The 18,296-nt window shown below is 39.4% G+C and overlaps 1 protein-coding gene across 1 annotated transcript in view; it reads left to right on the plus strand.

Annotated features, from left to right (window-relative positions):
- The first annotated feature begins 3,295 nt into the window (after positions 1-3,295).
- LOC111873730 (formin-binding protein 4) overlaps positions 3,296-18,296 on the plus strand; it is a 42,988-nt gene continuing 27,987 nt past the window's right edge. The window contains exons 1-6 of the mRNA XM_023868664.2: positions 3,296-3,665; positions 6,051-6,192; positions 7,250-7,470; positions 8,884-8,998; positions 11,395-11,604; positions 15,578-15,734. Coding sequence (XP_023724432.1) covers positions 6,108-6,192; positions 7,250-7,470; positions 8,884-8,998; positions 11,395-11,604; positions 15,578-15,734 — 788 coding nt within the window. The 5' untranslated portion in view covers positions 3,296-3,665; positions 6,051-6,107. The remainder of the gene's footprint in view (positions 3,666-6,050; positions 6,193-7,249; positions 7,471-8,883; positions 8,999-11,394; positions 11,605-15,577; positions 15,735-18,296) is intronic.

Here is an 18,296-nt window from a genome sequence, read left to right on the forward strand (position 1 = left end):
CGCCACTTTATCCACCACAAATCCCACTTGACCAGACACGGGCTTGAACCCGTGCCGCCGCGGTGGGAAGCCAGCGACTAACAGCCTGTGCTATGAAGACCCATTGCAAGACAATAACAATTCTGGAAATTTTTAAGTGTTTTAGATGACATTTAACTTAACAGAATTAATATGAAGCCACAGTTATTTGCAAGATTTGTAGTTAAAATAACTTACGGAACTGAACATTGCTCTACCACACAAGACGTTAGCAAATCAGCGGACCACAAGACAACCTTCCTTGTCATTGCACGCGCACTGACTTAACTACGATTACACACACTAGTCGACGCAGCAGGTATAACTCTTCCACAAAATAATTTTGAAGTAGTTTATTGATATTTAAGAAGACAGTTAATGTAACTGAATTAATCTAAAGCCACAGATACTTGCAAGGTGTCTAGTTAATAGATTTTACAGTACTGAACTCAGCTGTACCACACAAAAGGTTGAAAAAGTGGCGGACAAGCAGGTTAACCCTACTTTTCATTACGTGCACAATGATCGAAAGCCACGATAAAAGAAATCGAAGAAATCGAAGAAATCGTGTGCATTGGTGATATGCTTTCGATTCATCCGAACGATCCCAGGCTTATCGATAGTGTACTTGCTTAGCAGTGGCTAATCGAGAAAAATAAGAAAGTCAAGTGTTACACATTCAGATGTCCCGGAATTTCAGGCGTAGCCCCATTGTTCCCTATGTTAGAATTCGATAACAAAACATTGTGAGATAATTAACATATGGTTACAAAACTTCATTCCTCACCCGAGTGAAGAAGAGAGGTAATTCAGAACAAACTATTGAAAACGAAAGATAAATGAAAAAGAATGAAATAATTACATAGTAGGAGTGTGCTTAGTTTATAGCCTTGAACTGAATTTGTTAAAAAAGAGATGTGAGGATAAACTAGCTCTTGTATCTGAGTATTACAATTTGGAGGCGTATAGAGGTATGGAGTTAAATATCCATTCTTTCTATACCTCGAGATTACAAGGAGAATAGTGGTCAGCTTCTAGTTGTAAGGCTTGGTAAAGACAGTGTACTACTTGTGTGGTCTCCCAAGATCCTGTGTGGACGTAGATGCAACGAGGAGCGGCCTTCTGTGCTGATGATCGAATCCCAGCTGAGCATCACCATATCCAGCTCCTTTACTGAAGGAAGTAACATTGCTCATCAGAGCTGATATTTTAGATTAGTGTAATGAAGTAAACTAAGATGCGCAGATTATGCTTTGAGTATGGAAAATAAAACTACAAATAAAAATTATGGTTGAAAATCCTCATGAAAAAAAACAGAAATTAGGAGACTCAGATAATAATATTAATTTTTTAGTTGAAGATCCATTTTCGTCGGTATTTAATAAATCATTAAGGCATAAAGTCATATTATCCCTATACACTTCAAACTTTAAATATTGTCATATATAAAGCATAATTTTACTAGCTGTATGTAGGCTTTGGCACGTGGTTTCTACTTTAAGTCAAGAATAATATTTGCAAACAAGGGGAAACAAAGTAATGAGTAAAATATTGTGACATGGAGGGCGCAACAGGAAGTAGGGTCACGTGAACTCAGGTTTCGCACTAGGGTTCTGGCTACGTAGATTCCTTCAGGCGGATGGGCCTGAGGGTTTGGTTCTACCAGACCATTTTCTACTCCGAGGGGGTTCTCCATTCTGGCCATCACTATGCCCTCACACTGTGCGGGGACTACGTAGTCCTTGGCCACTACTAGGCTGGAAGGACAGGGTCCTGTCCCTGGACTCCATAATGAAATTTCTTCTTCTGCCAGTCGCAGCGTTTGGCGCCCTATGTCCACATATGCATTGTAGGCGCGTAGTATGTCCAGTCCTAGAATGAACTCATTGGTGATATCTGCGACAAAAACCCACATTTTCAGTGATCGCTGCCCCAGGGTCAGAGTTAGAAAAATTTCTTTCTGGATAGGGAGGGATTCACCAGATACCAGATACCGTCTGCAGCGTGAAACGTTGATCGGGCTCACTTTCGGGCCATCCGTCGGCGATGTCTGCCCTAGCCACAGTTTCGTACGCTCCGGTATCTATGGTCACCATGCACGGTTTGTCACCGACCCAGCCTTGGGTGACCAGCCTAGGGTCGACATTTTCCGTGATGACGGTCAATGCGTGATGGAAGGGCTTTAATGCATACGCCGGCGTTCGCCGATCTCCGCCGGCCGTCGCTCGTTTCCCGACGGTTGGGTACCCTTCTTGTTCGTGTGTTCGTTGTGGTTTCTTGGCAATTGCCGTGTGTATCTGCCTGGCCTATTTTCATGTTCTCGGCGCATTTCATTATCGGCCGTCCTTTCGTAGGGGCAGTTATTCCCGAAGTGGTCCAGTTCTCCACAGCTCCAGCACCCTGATTGTCTTCCGTCTCTTCGTTGGTTGGAGGGCGATCGGTACTTCCGGTATGTCTTGGTGCTATCTTCGTGAGGTCTAGCTGCTACCAGTACCGCCTGCAGCTCTAGTGCTTGTCGGAGGGCCTCGTTCACCGTTTTCTCCCCTCCCAGCAGTAGCTGAATCTTTATGTCGGCGTCTTTTATCCCATATGCGAATACTTTCCCTGCTTCTCTTGCTACGTAGTCTGCAGGTAAGTTGGGGTAAGCACGACGGGCACGACGCTCGGTAAACACCCCCTCCCCCGCGGTGACGTATCAAGGGATAACGCCGTTACTACACAGCAGCAAACAACTCTCGACAGTGTTGCTAGGCAACCTGTCAACACGGCGTCACGCAACAGCAGTACCTATCACGTAACTGTTTTCTGTGTTGTCCGTGCCGAGGCTAAATAAGCTCAACCTCTTTCGTGACTGATAAATGACAGACCCCAACCTCTCGTCAGAGAGGGCGCCTCAAATGAACATGACAGTAACTTTCATATAAGAAAAAAAAAATCTGGTCATGAGCCCCAGTCGGGGCTCGACACCAAGACACACGGACTGACGGACCGTCAGTCGCAATGTGACTTGGACTTGGATACCGCGGCCCAGTAAATTCCTTTTCCTGCAAGACGTGGGCCCGGTATCGGGCCGCGGCCCGGCAGTTGAGAAACACTGTTCAATAGACCTGACAAAGAGGCTCCTACGCCATCTACTAGGGCAGCAGTAAGACTGTTGCGGACGTTCAGTGGCTTTCCGGCTGCTGTCTGTAGGACATTTGTCAATTGGCGTGGGACTAAGTGTATTACGCTCGCCACGCGAGGTACGGATACACTTGAAGATAGCAGCACGATGCTTACGGGCAGTGTTCAGCTAGTAGGTGTGTTATACGGGTTATATGTGGTTGGCAGTTCATATCGTTCATATAGTTCGGTATAGTTGTAACCGTTGTAACCGCCGTAACCCTCTGTAACGTTAGTAATGGCCGGTAATGGAGAGTAGTTCGTGAAGAAAACAGTTACCGACGTGACCGATAAGTATGATAACCAAATACATAAAATGCAGAACATAGACGTAAACATTGACGGAACTAGTTTTTATATGACTCCAGAATGTTAATTGAAGAAATTGTGAAATTATGTGTGAGAAATATTAGACATATTCCTGTCTGGTGAAACACTTTAAGAATAGTTGTATATTACTTCCCAGGCTTGTGTTTTACCTGATGGTAAGTTTTGTACGAAATGTGATTGTGTAATAAGCGATGGTTATTATTTGAATCCTTGGACGTGATGGATTCAATTAGTGCCCCTATTTGCGTAGTTTACTTACAAAGGTTTATGCGAAGTTTCTTAACCTATGTTAATAACGGGAATTGTGACTACATATTATCAAAGCGTGCGAAGTTAACGTAATTATATATTTCACGGTAATAAAACTATATTAGAACATAAGGTTACCTCTTCAGATATCAAATTATAATTCAAAACTGGTAATAAAATTGAAAATAAACGGTAGATTATCTCCTAGAATTCAGAAGCACCATCCTTTATTAGCACTAGTACGTGGAGTAGGCCACATGGAGACTCAGTAAGCGGATTAATGTACTGATGTTATTTCTTCAATGAAATGTCTGTTTTTGAATAAATTATTTAATTTCAGAATAGAGAACCAACTAGGAATAATGTTACATACCTCTCTTTAAATGTATTGGTCCATGTGGTGAGGATAGCAGACTATATAAAGTAATCATTTTAAAGTAAGGTTCTCTATTTACTTGCATGGTTTCCATTAATACCGATATGAATATGTTAAGTATGTCATGTATAACATCAGTGTTCTCACTTCCATCATATTTATGATTTTTAACATAAAAATGTCAAATGGCACAATCGTTTCTACCTGAAGTTCTCTTCGCTATTTGCATCCTGATGTGTATCATGATTGATGGTATTTGGCTGCCAACACAGCAGTAAATAAAAATCAATTTGAGCTGCTCACATTGGTTTTATTTAATGGTGCGTCGGTTTCCCCTGCCAATCTTCATTTCACCAATTGCTCCACAACGCAGGACTTAGCCCCACCCCACTAGCAATAAAAAAAATAATGGTTGCTACAGTTTTCGGCCTGCATATGGGACCATTTTCAGGCTATCTTGTCAAAAACGCCTCTAGTTATTGAAATGACCTAATATGGATCCATATCAGTACAATCATGTCATACAATCATATAATACATGCAGCCATCAAAGTTGCAAGAATTTTTCTGCTTTTAAAATTTTCCAGAAAATAAGATTTAATTTTAAAATTGTTTACAATTGTCGTGTTTTTCTGTGTTGCTTTGCGATTTTGTCATGCATTGTAAGTTGTCCTTTGCCCGGGGTTCACTGTTATGCTATAGTTATAGAAGCTATTTGTGATAATGCTATTAGTTTTTAGTTCTCCCTTATCTCCTTGGGTATGTTGCTGTGATTTTGTTATTTTCTTTAGGGTGTGCGTTTATGTCTGCAACATAAATGCCATCACAGAAGGGATACACAGTACACCCTAATGAAAAAAATAAAATCACAGCAACATACCCAAGAAGATAGGGAGATTCCTTTGATTCTAGTTAGTACAGAATCAGATTACATTAAATTTTCTATGTATGACTGCAAAAGGTTGCACAGTATCATTTTTACTATTGGTGACATAGACCAAAATGATTCATACAGAATCAGTAGTTATGCATATGACCTATTTCCTTACAAAATTTCTCATACTGCTTTCATGCAACTGCTGTGTTCCTATAGCATGCTTCAGAAAAAATTTAAAGATAATTATATTTCTTGAAAATCTATTAGCACACAAATTTTCAGAATCATAAGTTAAGAAGTATTATTGTTAATCTAATCACAGATGTCAGCATGGTTGCCTTATTGATATTATTGATTGGAAATGAAAAGCTATAAAAATAGAGAGACATCTAGTGGCATGATGTTCTTACCAAGTTCCATGAACAGTTGTGAATTCGTTCAGAAGTTGCAGGGAGGGTACAGACATCTGGATGTACATGTGGATAAAACAGTAGAACCTACCTTTTCTTATAAAGCAAATTAGGAGACAACATGGGTTGTTATGGAGTGTTTGTATGATATTACTTCATGGACTTTTTATACATGAGTGAAAAATTATCACATGATGGAACTCCCACCACAGAACAAATAGAACATTCTTTGCTGTAACATAATTTTAGTTGTTCTCCAATATCCCAACAGCAGCAATGGTAAGTTGAAACTATCTGTAACAGGCTGTGAAGGCCCATAGGGTTGTGAGACGTCGAGGCTCCCACATTTTCTAGAGAGTTGTCAGCCTTATGTCCTGGCTGTCCTTTACCTCCCAGGAAGATTCCTGATACTCATTTCTGTTAGAGGCTCAGTCGACCGCAGGGCCATAGTGCGGCTGGGAGGATTAGGTAAATTAAAAAATTCAGTGACCTCATCAGGAATCAAACCCGCGACCTTCCAGCTTGTAGCATAGTGCGTCAACCAACTGCACTACAAACTGTATGTATTCTGATTTATATGGGAGGAGTTAAAAGCATTTTTATGCCAATTTCCTTCTTTCTTTTCCAGCATTCCTTCATGTGTAAGGAAAGCTTGATTTATAACCAATAAGAGTAACATCATATAATGGGTATGAAGCGCCGCGGTACAGGAAGACGGCAGGTTTTGAATCTGAATGACAAACAGGATTCTCCTCGCCGAACTTGGCAAAGTAAGTTCTGAATATGTTCTGTGATTTGTTGGCTATTATTGTTCTAACTGCCAAATGTTATATTTCAGGTTGCCAGTTGTTTAAATATTAGGTTCCATGTGTAACTTCCGTGTTGGCCACCAATTCTTTTATCCATGTCACACTTTAATGGGCATCATACAAGTTATTCTGTATGTAGTATTGTATTGGAGTATCATGTTGTGTAACTTTGTTAGTATGATGGAGGTTCCATCAACATAACATGGTATATAATTAACACTTATAAGTTGCACACATCAACTTACTTTCCTGTATTGTTTGGCCCAGCTGGCCATTATGAGGCCAATTCTGCTATCATTGTCCACTTAACTCTTGTTACTAGACATTTGCCAGGGTTTGCACTAGAAATCAATGTGACAACATGCTACAGTAACAAAATGGTTAAGGAAAACTATATAATAAATTAACACATAAATTCCTATTGTAAACATTGACCAGTGTGTAGGAATAACGGTAACAGTTAAGTGGATAATGAATGCAGAATTAGCCAGATGTCCAGCTAGGCTGAAACATGTAGCAAAATAAGTGGATGTACACAACTGATTAATTATATACCATACTGTATGGCCAGAACCTCCATACATATAAGCTGTACTCTGATACACTGGACTTGCTGATATAAGTTGAAATAACAAATCAGTATAGTTTCCTTAGTCACTGAGAAGTTCATTGAGTCAGTAAGGGTTCAGACTTGCAGTTTGAAGGTTCTCAGAGGAAGTTCTGGAACCAGTCGACAAGAGGTTTGTCATAGTATTCTTTGGTTCCTAAAAGCAAACATGCCAGATTTATGTTTTTGAAAAGATTATCTCCACAAACATGGTATGGCATACAATATAATAGCAAGATGAGTTAAATATAAACCGTTTATTTGTACAATTTTGATTAAAGGAATATAGTTCATTCTCCAGGAACGGGAAAAGAAAGTTTGGCTGATGTGCGATCTCCAGTTGAGAAATTCCGGACCAAACATAACAAAAATAAAATGCTTTTCATCTCTTCCTATTTGATGTCTTAACAGCTAAATATCAGCAGATATGTGCAGAGCACAGTAGCCAGAATGGGGACTCTGAGAGTGGAGCAGGTGTGCAAGGGGCCATCTCTTCCACTTCGTCAAGTAAAGCTGACAGCAACAATCCACTGACTGGTTTGGTTGGGCCTTATCACTCAGACAGTGAGGCTGAAGAAGAAGGAAGAGAAGCAGCAGGAGAGTTAGATGCCAAGGTGTCAGACTTCCTTAAAGTGAGTAACTCCCTAGTTCCTCTTTATTTTCCATGAGGGTACATATGAGTAGGCAACCTTAAGGAAGAAAAGTTCTGTGTTTTCGTTGATATCTCAAGTATAATGATTTTGGTTCCCATCATATTATAATGTTTATTGTTATTCAGAACAGTTATTGTCTCATTGATCATAACCACTTGATCTTTATGTCAGTTCGTTGTAAACTTGTTTCTTCATAACATAGCTGCACTTCCCTCTTCTGGCATCTTCTCTCTGCTGCACTGAACTATTCACAGTTCAGAGAATGCATTATTTCATATCTCCTGCCTGCGCTGGACACATGCTTGCATTATTTTGGCCTTACGTCTTCACAATTCTACACTCATTATGACTTAAACTAAGACTGTCCCACTTTGCAGTTACAATTTTATACACGTTACAACTTCGAGAATGTTCAGGTAGCCATGCAAACAGGGTTGACCTCAGTGTCTCTGAAACGGTATGGGATTCAGTGATTTCAGAGGCGCATGCACACCAGGTGACCCTTCACTGCAAATTTAACCCCTACAGCAGTATGTTAAAAATAGAATATTGTAAATTTCTAAGGGATGAGTAATGATCTTTGTCACTGATGATGACAGAACCCTCAGGGATATTTCAGACGCATCATGTTTGTCCATTATATAATGACTAAAAAGTATATCTTAAATGAGTGATAAGAACCTGGTTAAACATTATTTTATATAAGGCATCACATTTTGAAAATAAAGTCATTCTTGTAATATGGTTACCAAGTGTGGATTGCTTTACTTTATGTCAGGGGACCAAAGAGAAGTTGGCATAGCTCATTTAGTGTTGTGACTAGATATTGGGGCGGGCGACGAGGGTTCAGTTCCTGTCAGGGCCAAGAGATTTTTCTCTTGTCTTTAGTGTCCTGATCATCTCTGGGAACTGCTTAGTCTCCAGTATAAGGGGTAGCAGCCGCTGTTTCCCTGGGTTACAGCCGCAGATACATGAAACTGACCACTCACCTCCATTTGGTGATGAAGTTGAGGATGGTGGAGTTTTACCTCCACTGTCCCGTGTGTCTACGTGGCATAGTTACATAATTAAATGCAGGAATAACTTTACCTTTTCTATTAGCCTTATGGGACCAAACATATTTTATTTCATGATCTGGGAATTGTATAAAGAATCCCAGAATTATATGTATATTCTTTTGCTCATATTCTGTATAAATTAATTTTGTCCTTGTTGTAAGATCTAGTGTAAGAATATTGACTTCCTCATTTTAACACACATAGTTTACTTGTTTGTGCTCTTGAATGAATACAATTTTTTCCTCTGTGTTCATCAGCTGATCATTTGGTATTAATGTTGGCCCAGGTTTCTTCATTTCAAGTCTTTTGATTTTAAAGCATCATTTTGCCCTAGGAAATTCAAACCATTGCTCCAGCCAAACCCCATGCTGAAAATCCAACATCACAGATGACAGAATTGGTGCATTCTGCAGATACAAGGAGCCACATACAGCCCTCATCAGCTATGGGTGAGCCATACTATTTTAAGAGCTTGCCTCGTGTGTTAAAGGAAATTAGTTTTTATAATTGAACAAACAAAATCTGTACTATAGACTGGTGCCTTCTGATGTTCATAGAAATTTTTATCACAACTAAATTTTACATTTGGTGATGGGCAAGAACCATAATAAAAGGAATACATACCATCATTTATGAAATATACGGTTTTGGTTTTTGATTTCCAAAGGTAATTCAGTCCATGAGGATTGTTTATAAGGTGAAAGTTCTTAAACCAAAAACAAAATTGCCATTACTTTATGCTTGAAGTTGCCAAACTTATGAACTTAAGTTGTTTTTGTAAGATTTGAGGCTTTCACGGCGGTGACTATGAAGAAAGCAGTCTTCTGGGATTTGGCACCGTGTATATGTGGTGTTAACCACATATACACGGTGCCAAATCCCAGAAGACTGCTTTCTTTAAGTTGTTTTTGCTAACAAAAGTTTGTAAATTAAGTAATCATAAAAGAAGGCTTACCTGTAGTGAGTTTCAGACCCTTTTTTTTTATTATAGCTAGTGGGTTGGGACTAAGTCCCTTGTACTGCAGCCACTTCTGGCCTACTGTACCGGCCCCAGGTGATAGGTGGGGGTGATTGTGGAGCAATTGATGGAATGAAAATTGGCAGGGGAAACCAAAGTACTCTGAGAAAACCTGCCTCAGTGCCACTTTGTCCACCACAAATCCCACTTGACCAGACCCGGGATTGAACCCGGGCCGCCGCAGTGGGAAGCCAGTGACTAACCGCCTGAAAGTGCCTTAGAATCCTGGGACACACACTTGTAAATTACATGTTCTGTGCCTACACCTATGTTGTTTGTAGATGATGCTGTATTTTATATCAGAAAATGACTGGCAGAGAGAGGGCGAAAATCTACGCAGAGATATGAATACTAAGTGCTGCTTCTTCATGTCTGATCTGTAAATGTTAATCCAAGAAAATTGTGGAACTTATTGTATTAAATGTACAGAGTTCCATCTATCATATTTCTCTCAGTCCCAAATGTTATAGTGAATTTATCTTTGAGCTAATAAGGAAAAAGGAAATGCAACATTTTCTACTCTACTGAACTTTGTACCTGAGAGTACATGGGCAGGACATAGCCAGCATTCTCTTTCCTATGTGGTTCATATTTACATTTTACATTTGTGTCTGTACAGTAAAACCGTAATGATACTGTATGAGATTATGGCAACACAGAGTCAATAGAATGTGGCACATGCTGGTTGCAGGTAGTACTAATTCTGCTAGAAGGTTTTTCAGTATTGCATGTTATAATGATGTGATTTGATTATGAGTACATGGAGCTCCTAGTAAACAAATAGTAATTTTTCAGTTCACAGGATATATCACGTCACATACAAGTATACTTCTGACATTTCTAGTTACTGGTCAGAACATGTAGAGAAATTATTTTATTTTTAAATATATATAGGCTGTAACATTTTCATTTAGCTTTTACCTTGAGAGCAATAACTAAATAACTAAAGGACTTGAGAGTTGTGAATATGAAATACTTTATGAATTGAAGAAATCTTCTCTGGCAATCAGCCATGTCCATGTGAAATTAGTGTCTGATGTTTTAGAAACTCTGAAATGTCAGCCACAAACTCCACGCTGACATTACTGATTGCCCAAGAAGACTTCATTATATACTGTTCCCGTGAAAGCTTCAAATCATATATGCATGGAAACAGATTGTAAACATTCTTACATGTTGTAAATATTATTTATAAGTCAGAAGTTACTGACATGGCAGTGTTGTGAAACTTCGAGGTTACACGCGAAAAATAGAAAATGAACAGAATCTTCACATAAGAAATGAGTTTCCCCAAACGGAAAAGGAAAATTATGGCAGTGTGTGTGAGAGTTGCAAGCAGTGAAAGACACTTGAGTTGGATGTTTTATTTTTATTTTGAAACTAAATTTTATGATATCTGAACATGACATTTACAAAGGAATTTTAGTGCTGGAAATCATTACATTGGAAAGTAGGCCTTTCGAATTTGATGCAGAATTCCCTGTAAAAAGTAAGGTAAAAGTAAATCTATCCCTGTAACAGCCAATAGGGTTGTGAGATGTTGAGGCTCAGAGATGGAGGCAAGGTTGTCAGCCTTACGTGCCGGCTGCGCTTGACTACCCAGGAAAATTATTCAATTAAATCCTGGTACTCATTTTTGTTAGAGGCTGAGTCAACCCAAGGGCAATAGTGCGGCTAGAAGAATTAGGCCAATTGAAAAAAAAAATCCAATTACCTCATCAGGGCTTGAACCCATGACCTTCCGGCTTGTAGCATAGTGCCTCAACCAACTATGCTACCGCATGCTCTCACAGAATTCCCTGTTCATGTATCGATCTTTTCTTTCAGCTTGGCAAGAATGCTATGATGAAAATTCAGGATATGTGTACTACTGGAATATGGAAACAAATGCAGTGACTTGGGAGATGCCACCTGAATATCAAGCCTATATTGCAAGCACCACTGCAATGCAAGCTCAGCATTGGATGATGGAACAGCCAATGGGGATGGTACCAGTTATGCCTGCTCACCAGCAGATGATGAGTCATGCTTCAATGAGTAAGCATGAGTGACTTCCACTTTGAACAGCGTTCCTTAACTAATACAATTAATTACTGTTCATTGCCTTTGGGCTTCTCTGCAGATGAAAGATTTGTCAGTTTTAAATACCAGAAGTGCAGCATTTAATATAATCATCATAATTACAATTACAATTACAGATTTAAGTATTCGAATTTTTTGAAGTTTTCACATGATATTAAGAATAATATGTAAAATCATACTAATGATGCCACATACTTTAAAAAATGATAAATTAAATTTTTGAACACCTTCAGGTAATTACATTTCATGAACATGCATTAAACAAGACAGTACGTAAGTACTTAGAAACCAGTGACTATTGGCTACTTGGTGCCTGCTGCAGCCAGTAGTGATTGCACACTAATTATACAAAGGAGGATCACAAGTACCATATTGTGGCATCTCTGCTGATAGCTAGAATTGTGAAGCAGCAGAGACAGCTTTTGCTAGGGTATGGCTCTGCATACACACACATAGCAATGCAGTGGCTCAGTAGCTCCCCATGATCACCGTAACAGACACACACAATAATGGAAGAGACATTTTCTGTGCATTCCGTGCCTGGACTGTATAACAACCAGCTGCCATTATGAGAGTCCTGAGCTGGCAGAAGAGAAGGAGGTTGGTGTGTGATGGCCACCAACCTGCAAGGACGTAAGCGCAGGAAGTGTAGTCACAAGTTGTTCAAGAGTGAGATCTAATTACCAATCCAAACCCCATCAGTAGTCACTTGATTGCTTGACAATATGATACAGTGTCACTGTTGGAAAAGTGTTTCTCCCAGGTGCAGATAACATGAAAGGAGGATACTGTTATAGATTTTGATAATATTTGTATGTTGTTATGTGCAATTTCTCTATATCATGAACTGTGTCTGATACCGTCAGAGTTCAGTTTGATCTTCAGGTAAAGTAAGCCCCCATTTAATGTTCTTTGATTTAAAGTTTTCCCAAATTTAATAATCACTTTCATCATACTCAATTTATATTACTTCTGCTTAAGATTTTTCTCAGTTTTGCATTCAGATCCACTGGGTCCTGAAGAAACCTGAAATAGGGTTTTCACTTTATAAATCAAAATTAAATTCAGATGACAACTTTTAGTGTAAGCAGCCTCAGTCCAATTTAAAATTTTATCAAAATCCAATCATTAGTCTTGAAGATGAAACATGAAGATACAGATGACATCTCATTCGCGTTGTGTAGTTAATTTAGATTGCACTATCACAACCTGACTTGTCATTAGATTTAAATGCATCGGATAAACATAAAAACACATCCAAATACAGTAATGTTTACTTTAATTTCAAATATTAACCTTTAACATATGGACTTTTAAATTGTCGGGAGCCCTCTGCGACCAGAATTTAAATCGCCCTAATTAATTAACATTGCAAACTTTCAGAAAAACTACATATTTTCCATTCTATGCAACATAGAAACACGAACTAAAAGTAACCTGAAAGACAATCACATTTTCTACATATACACAAAAGAGCCATTTTTACAAACGAAAATTAACTGTGATTATTTTGTCATGAAATGCAAAATATAATCTTTATTATGTTATGAAATTCCAGAGGACTTACCTGTAGTTTTTTGTTCAACTATGAGACTTGGTGGTATTGTAAATATAATCACACTATATACAACAATATTTTGTTCAGACTGTACGCGAATTTGAACTGTGTCACTTCACAGTTTACGATACCTCACACTCTGTCATGCATGCCACTTCTTGAAGCAGTCCGCGACACACGGCGCAACATCACACTTTTTGCAATAGAAAATGGTGCTCCTGCTTTTCTTATATAGCGAAACACATGACATCTTTGTTTCCCTTTAGTTGGCCAGTGTTGTGAATGTTTCAGCTTCAGTTGACTCAGTTGAGCCCCAGATAACTTTGGCCTCCCCCAAGAAACGCCACTGACTGTGATATTCAACCTTGAGACTTGGTGATATTGTAAATATAATCACACTGTAAACAATAATATTTTGTTCAGACTGTATGGGAGTTTGAACTGTGTCACTTCACAGTTTACAATACCTCATACTCTGTCACGTGTGCCACTTCTCAAAGCAGTCCGCGGCACACGGCGCAACATCACACTTTTTGCAGTAGAAAATGGTGCGCCTGCTTTTCTTATTTAGCAGAACACAAGACGTCTTTGTTTCCCTTTGGTTGGCCAGTGTTGTGAATGTTTCACCTCCATTCGACTCACTTGGGCCCCAGATAACTTGGCCTCCCCCAAGAAACGCCATTGTCCATGATATTCGCCTTGTGCAATTGAAGATTCATCTTGGGGGAGGGGTTTCCAGCAAAATCAAATAAATTATGTTGATTGACAAAGCGACACTCACCTTTTAGTAATACTCACAAAATAGTGATGCAAAGTAATTATAATACTAGTCGAAAAGAGTGCCAGTCCAACACTGATACCGAAAGTCACAGTGGCGAAGATGCCTTTTACCCACAAAGTAATACTGACTCAGTGGGTTTATACCTCTTCCAAGACGCAAAATAAAAATGATATACAAAGAAATATATGACAGTCTGACTGACTTTTTAACTGATAAAGAAATATTAGATAATCCATCACTGATTTCATAACTGATAATTTGCCACTGAAAACCAATCCTTGAATACATCACACTTCCTTGAAAGCTCTGGAAGCACTCATCTGCAAGCATTTCCTCATCAGTTCTCGAAACAAAGCTGGGCTATATTTGGCTGACCAGGTCGTATACAGTCATATCTAAATGTAAATAGTACCGTGATAAACGATTTCATTATTCAGAGCTAAGGAATGAACCACTGACATGACCTTACGTGGGTTTGTTTTGGTTTCAAACCCAAGATCAAACTGTCAGCACTCCCAAAGAGAGCACGTATCCTGCCCCGTATAAATATAACATTCGCCCAACATGGGGTGCTGCTTGCTGCATATATATGTAACATTCAGCCATTAGAGGTTAATACGAAGGGGGACCCAAAAATAACCGGAAACGACCTGTTGCGCGCGCATGCTTTGTAGTTACGAGTTGTGCTGCTAGGTGGTGTTAGCTGGGGGTCTCCCGCGACTGTTAGTGAGCTGGCGTCAGTCTAAGTTAAGTGGTTTGTCTGTGGTGCTCTGTTGTGTGCGTTCCTGTTTCAACCCTTTGGCGATTAGTGAGATGGCCGACCAGAAGGAACAAAGAGTGTGCGTGAAATTTTGCTTTCTGTTAGGGAAAACTGCACTTCACTCTTCAAGTCGCGGCAAGCATTCACACGGTTTTCTCTTTGGTCATCTCCGAGCAAGCNGACTGACGCCAGGTCACTAACAGTCGCGGGAGACCCCCAGCTAACACCACCTAGCAGCACAACTCATAACTACAAAGCATGCACGCACAACAGGTCGTTTCCGGTTATTTTTGGGGCCCCCCCTCGTATAGTCATCTTTCAGTATGTATGCAATTATGTCAAAACATAATCTGAACAAGAGGCATAAAGTAAATAATTACAAAATTTTAAAGATATTTGCAGTCAAGTAATTAACACTTCTCAATAATAATACTTTGAAGCACAAATTTCTGCTAAATGATACTTGGAAGTTCAGTTCATACCTCACAGGAAATGTTGCACCTCCATTATTAAGACAACTGACTAATGCTGTTAGGGAAATTATATCTGTACCATACAGAATATATACAGCCTGTGGACAGAATGCAGAGATTTCTAATGTTAAAACAGATGGTACATATAATAACCACTGTGCTTTAAAAAGTTAAATCTTAGCCCAACTATCTTTACTGAGTTTCTCCTGTATCCTTTCTAATTCTTTATTTACTGATCATTTGATGCTATGTAATCTTAGCAATTTAACGCATTGTTACATACCCCCCCCAAAAAAAAACACAACTCCAATAGCATCAGTATATTTTTTCATATTCATGCATTTGGCACTTTACAGTACCTGTGGCAGCAACATCAGTGGCATCGCCAAGGACAGGTGTTGTCAGTAAGAATAGGACAGAGTTAAAGCCGCCTGGAACAGTTACTGAAAGCAATGCAAAAACAAGTGCAACAAAAAGGAAAAGGAAGAATGCAGCAAGTGATTCAGAAGATGAGTAAGTTCAGGAGTTTAAAATACTATTTTTTAATTTTTTAATTGCCCATTTAAATTTTGCTCTAAATTATATTATGTATCATAACTTTTGAACTATATAAGATATAATTATGAATTTTTCACTGAAATCATCTTAAAAGATGGTTTTATAATCTTACCTTATAATATGAGCGCCCTGTATCTGAGCAATGGAAGCAAGTGGATTAGAAGTTGGTTTCGTATGGTATTCCTTGAAACATCCATCTAACCACAACCCTGCCTCACATGCACTACACAAATAAATAGAGTCTTTCCTTTTACCATGTTTTGCGCAAACCACACATCTTTTATAAGGCCCTGACTTTTTTCCCTGTGGCTGGAATACACTCCAGGAAATGTCATTCTGTGAGTCTTTTAGGCGGCAGCTCAACTTACGGATGGCCATATACAGGACAAGGAACACCAGAACCGTGTTTTTCCACGAGGCCTTTTGCTAGTGAAAGTCTGAACTTTAGTGTGTCCATGTTTTTGTTATTCAGGAGACACCAATACAGGGTGTCCCAGGAGGAATGGACCAAACTTCGGGAGGGTGTTCCTTATGTTAAAGTATGCCGATATAACCCAAAACACCTATGTCCAAAGTTGAACGGTTACGGAGATAATGGCCCGAGAAAAGTGTGGTCTTCTTGCAGGTCCACTCACCGTGGACAGTCAGCTGTGACTGTTATCTGTTTGTACTTGAGTGTGGTGATGTCACACTAGCCGTGATCTCATGCGCAACCTACCAGAGCCTACAGATTACGTTGCGGCGGGGTCGTGAATGGGTGGTAAATTAGTTGTGTGATGAGTTGCTGAAATGCCTCTTGTGTTTTCACACGTGGAATATTGTGATATGCATTTTGTGTGTGGATTTTGCGGTCGCAATGCACGTGCTGCTGTTGAAGAATACCAAAGGCGTTTTCCCGATCGAAGGATTCCATCTCGAAGTGTATTTACGCGAATTCACCAGACATTGCGTGATACTGGTTCTCTTGCAAGTGTTTCTGTGCACTCTGAAAGGCAGGATGTACGAATGATAGACACACGAGAGCACATTCTTGATATTGTTCAGTGAAGTCCGCGTCTATCACTCGTAGAATCGCCTCTCGCATCGGCGTATCACGTATTCAGGTGTGGCAAACTTTACATCATGAAGAGTTATTCTTACCATGATCAAATGGTACAACATCTGGAACCAGGCGACCATGCACAGCGTATGGATTTGTGCCACTGGATAAAAAGTTCATCCCGAACTGTTAAGCGTCATTTTATTCAGTGATGAGGCGTCTTTTACCCTGGATGGTGTAAATAATTTACGAAATGTGCATACGTGGTTCCATAATAATCCACATGAGATAATGGAAACGAAATTCCAAAAGAGATTTCCTGTGAATGTACGTTTACAGTTATGTGGTCGGGTTATAGCGCAGCCATATTACGTCATCGCTCGCCAGTCATGTGTCATGTATAGTGCTTGGAAACCTAAGGACAATTATGACATGGCGAGCGAGTATTTCGTACTTCAATTTTATGGCTTTCCGTCACTCACAAGTTAGTTTGATGTTACGTACATTATTAACATTACAGAATCCACATATTCCTGCCAGTTTTAATATGTATTTTGTAATCAACAAGTGTGTAACACCGGTCAAAGTTTGACACTTCTCTGGCCATTATCTCCGTAACCGTTCAACTTTGGACATAGGTGTTTTGGGTTATATCGGCATACTTTAACATAAGGAACACCCTCCCGAAGTTTGGTCCATTCCTCCTGGGACACCCTGTATATGACCATTGCGTTATGTATTACTACATTGAGTAGCCTCTTGAATAACTTCTGAAACACTTAGTACTCTTCTTTCGTTCAAGCAAGTACGGCTGTAGCATTTGATCCGTCAGATCCACTCCTAGCATGTTTCTGTTGTAATCACAAACAACCACTTTGTTTCTTGTTTGTTTGCTTTATTCAAGCATATCATCTTTGTGGTATGTTGATATCATAGTCCCTCGTTGATATGACTGTGAGGTCATGCATTTATTTTTAGACTGACTCGCAGAGCTGCAAGAAATTGAATGTTATGTTTACATGAACAGAGAGCGCATTCTTTTCACAACAGCCCAGTGCAATCGTCATCATGCTGGCATGGTTCTTTCCATATTTATGGGCCTTCGAAATTAAGCTTACAGTTTGGCGTACCGTGTACGGCAAACCGCGCTGAAGGGTTAATTCAATAGAAATAGCATAGTAAAAGGTCACATGCTGTGCTTAATGTACTAAAACATAGACTATACACGGCATTAAATTTATTGGTCCCATGGTGTCAGGATACAGTGAATTTAAGTAAACCAGCAGAAGGTTAAACACTGAACCTAGGTCTCTTCTACTGTTGAGTTTTTAATGTTGTCACATGTCTGCTAGGCAACGCGACAAGAAATTATGTGGGTTTCGGATTTGGCAAAGACATTTATTGGACTATCACAGTTTACACTCACAAATACAATTATTTTCAACTTTTAACGTCATCAGACTTTTCCTCTTCACTTT

Source organism: Cryptotermes secundus, unplaced genomic scaffold (assembly GCF_002891405.2).
Source record: "Cryptotermes secundus unplaced genomic scaffold, Csec_1.0 scaffold142, whole genome shotgun sequence".
Taxonomy (NCBI): Eukaryota; Metazoa; Arthropoda; class Insecta; order Blattodea; family Kalotermitidae; genus Cryptotermes; species Cryptotermes secundus.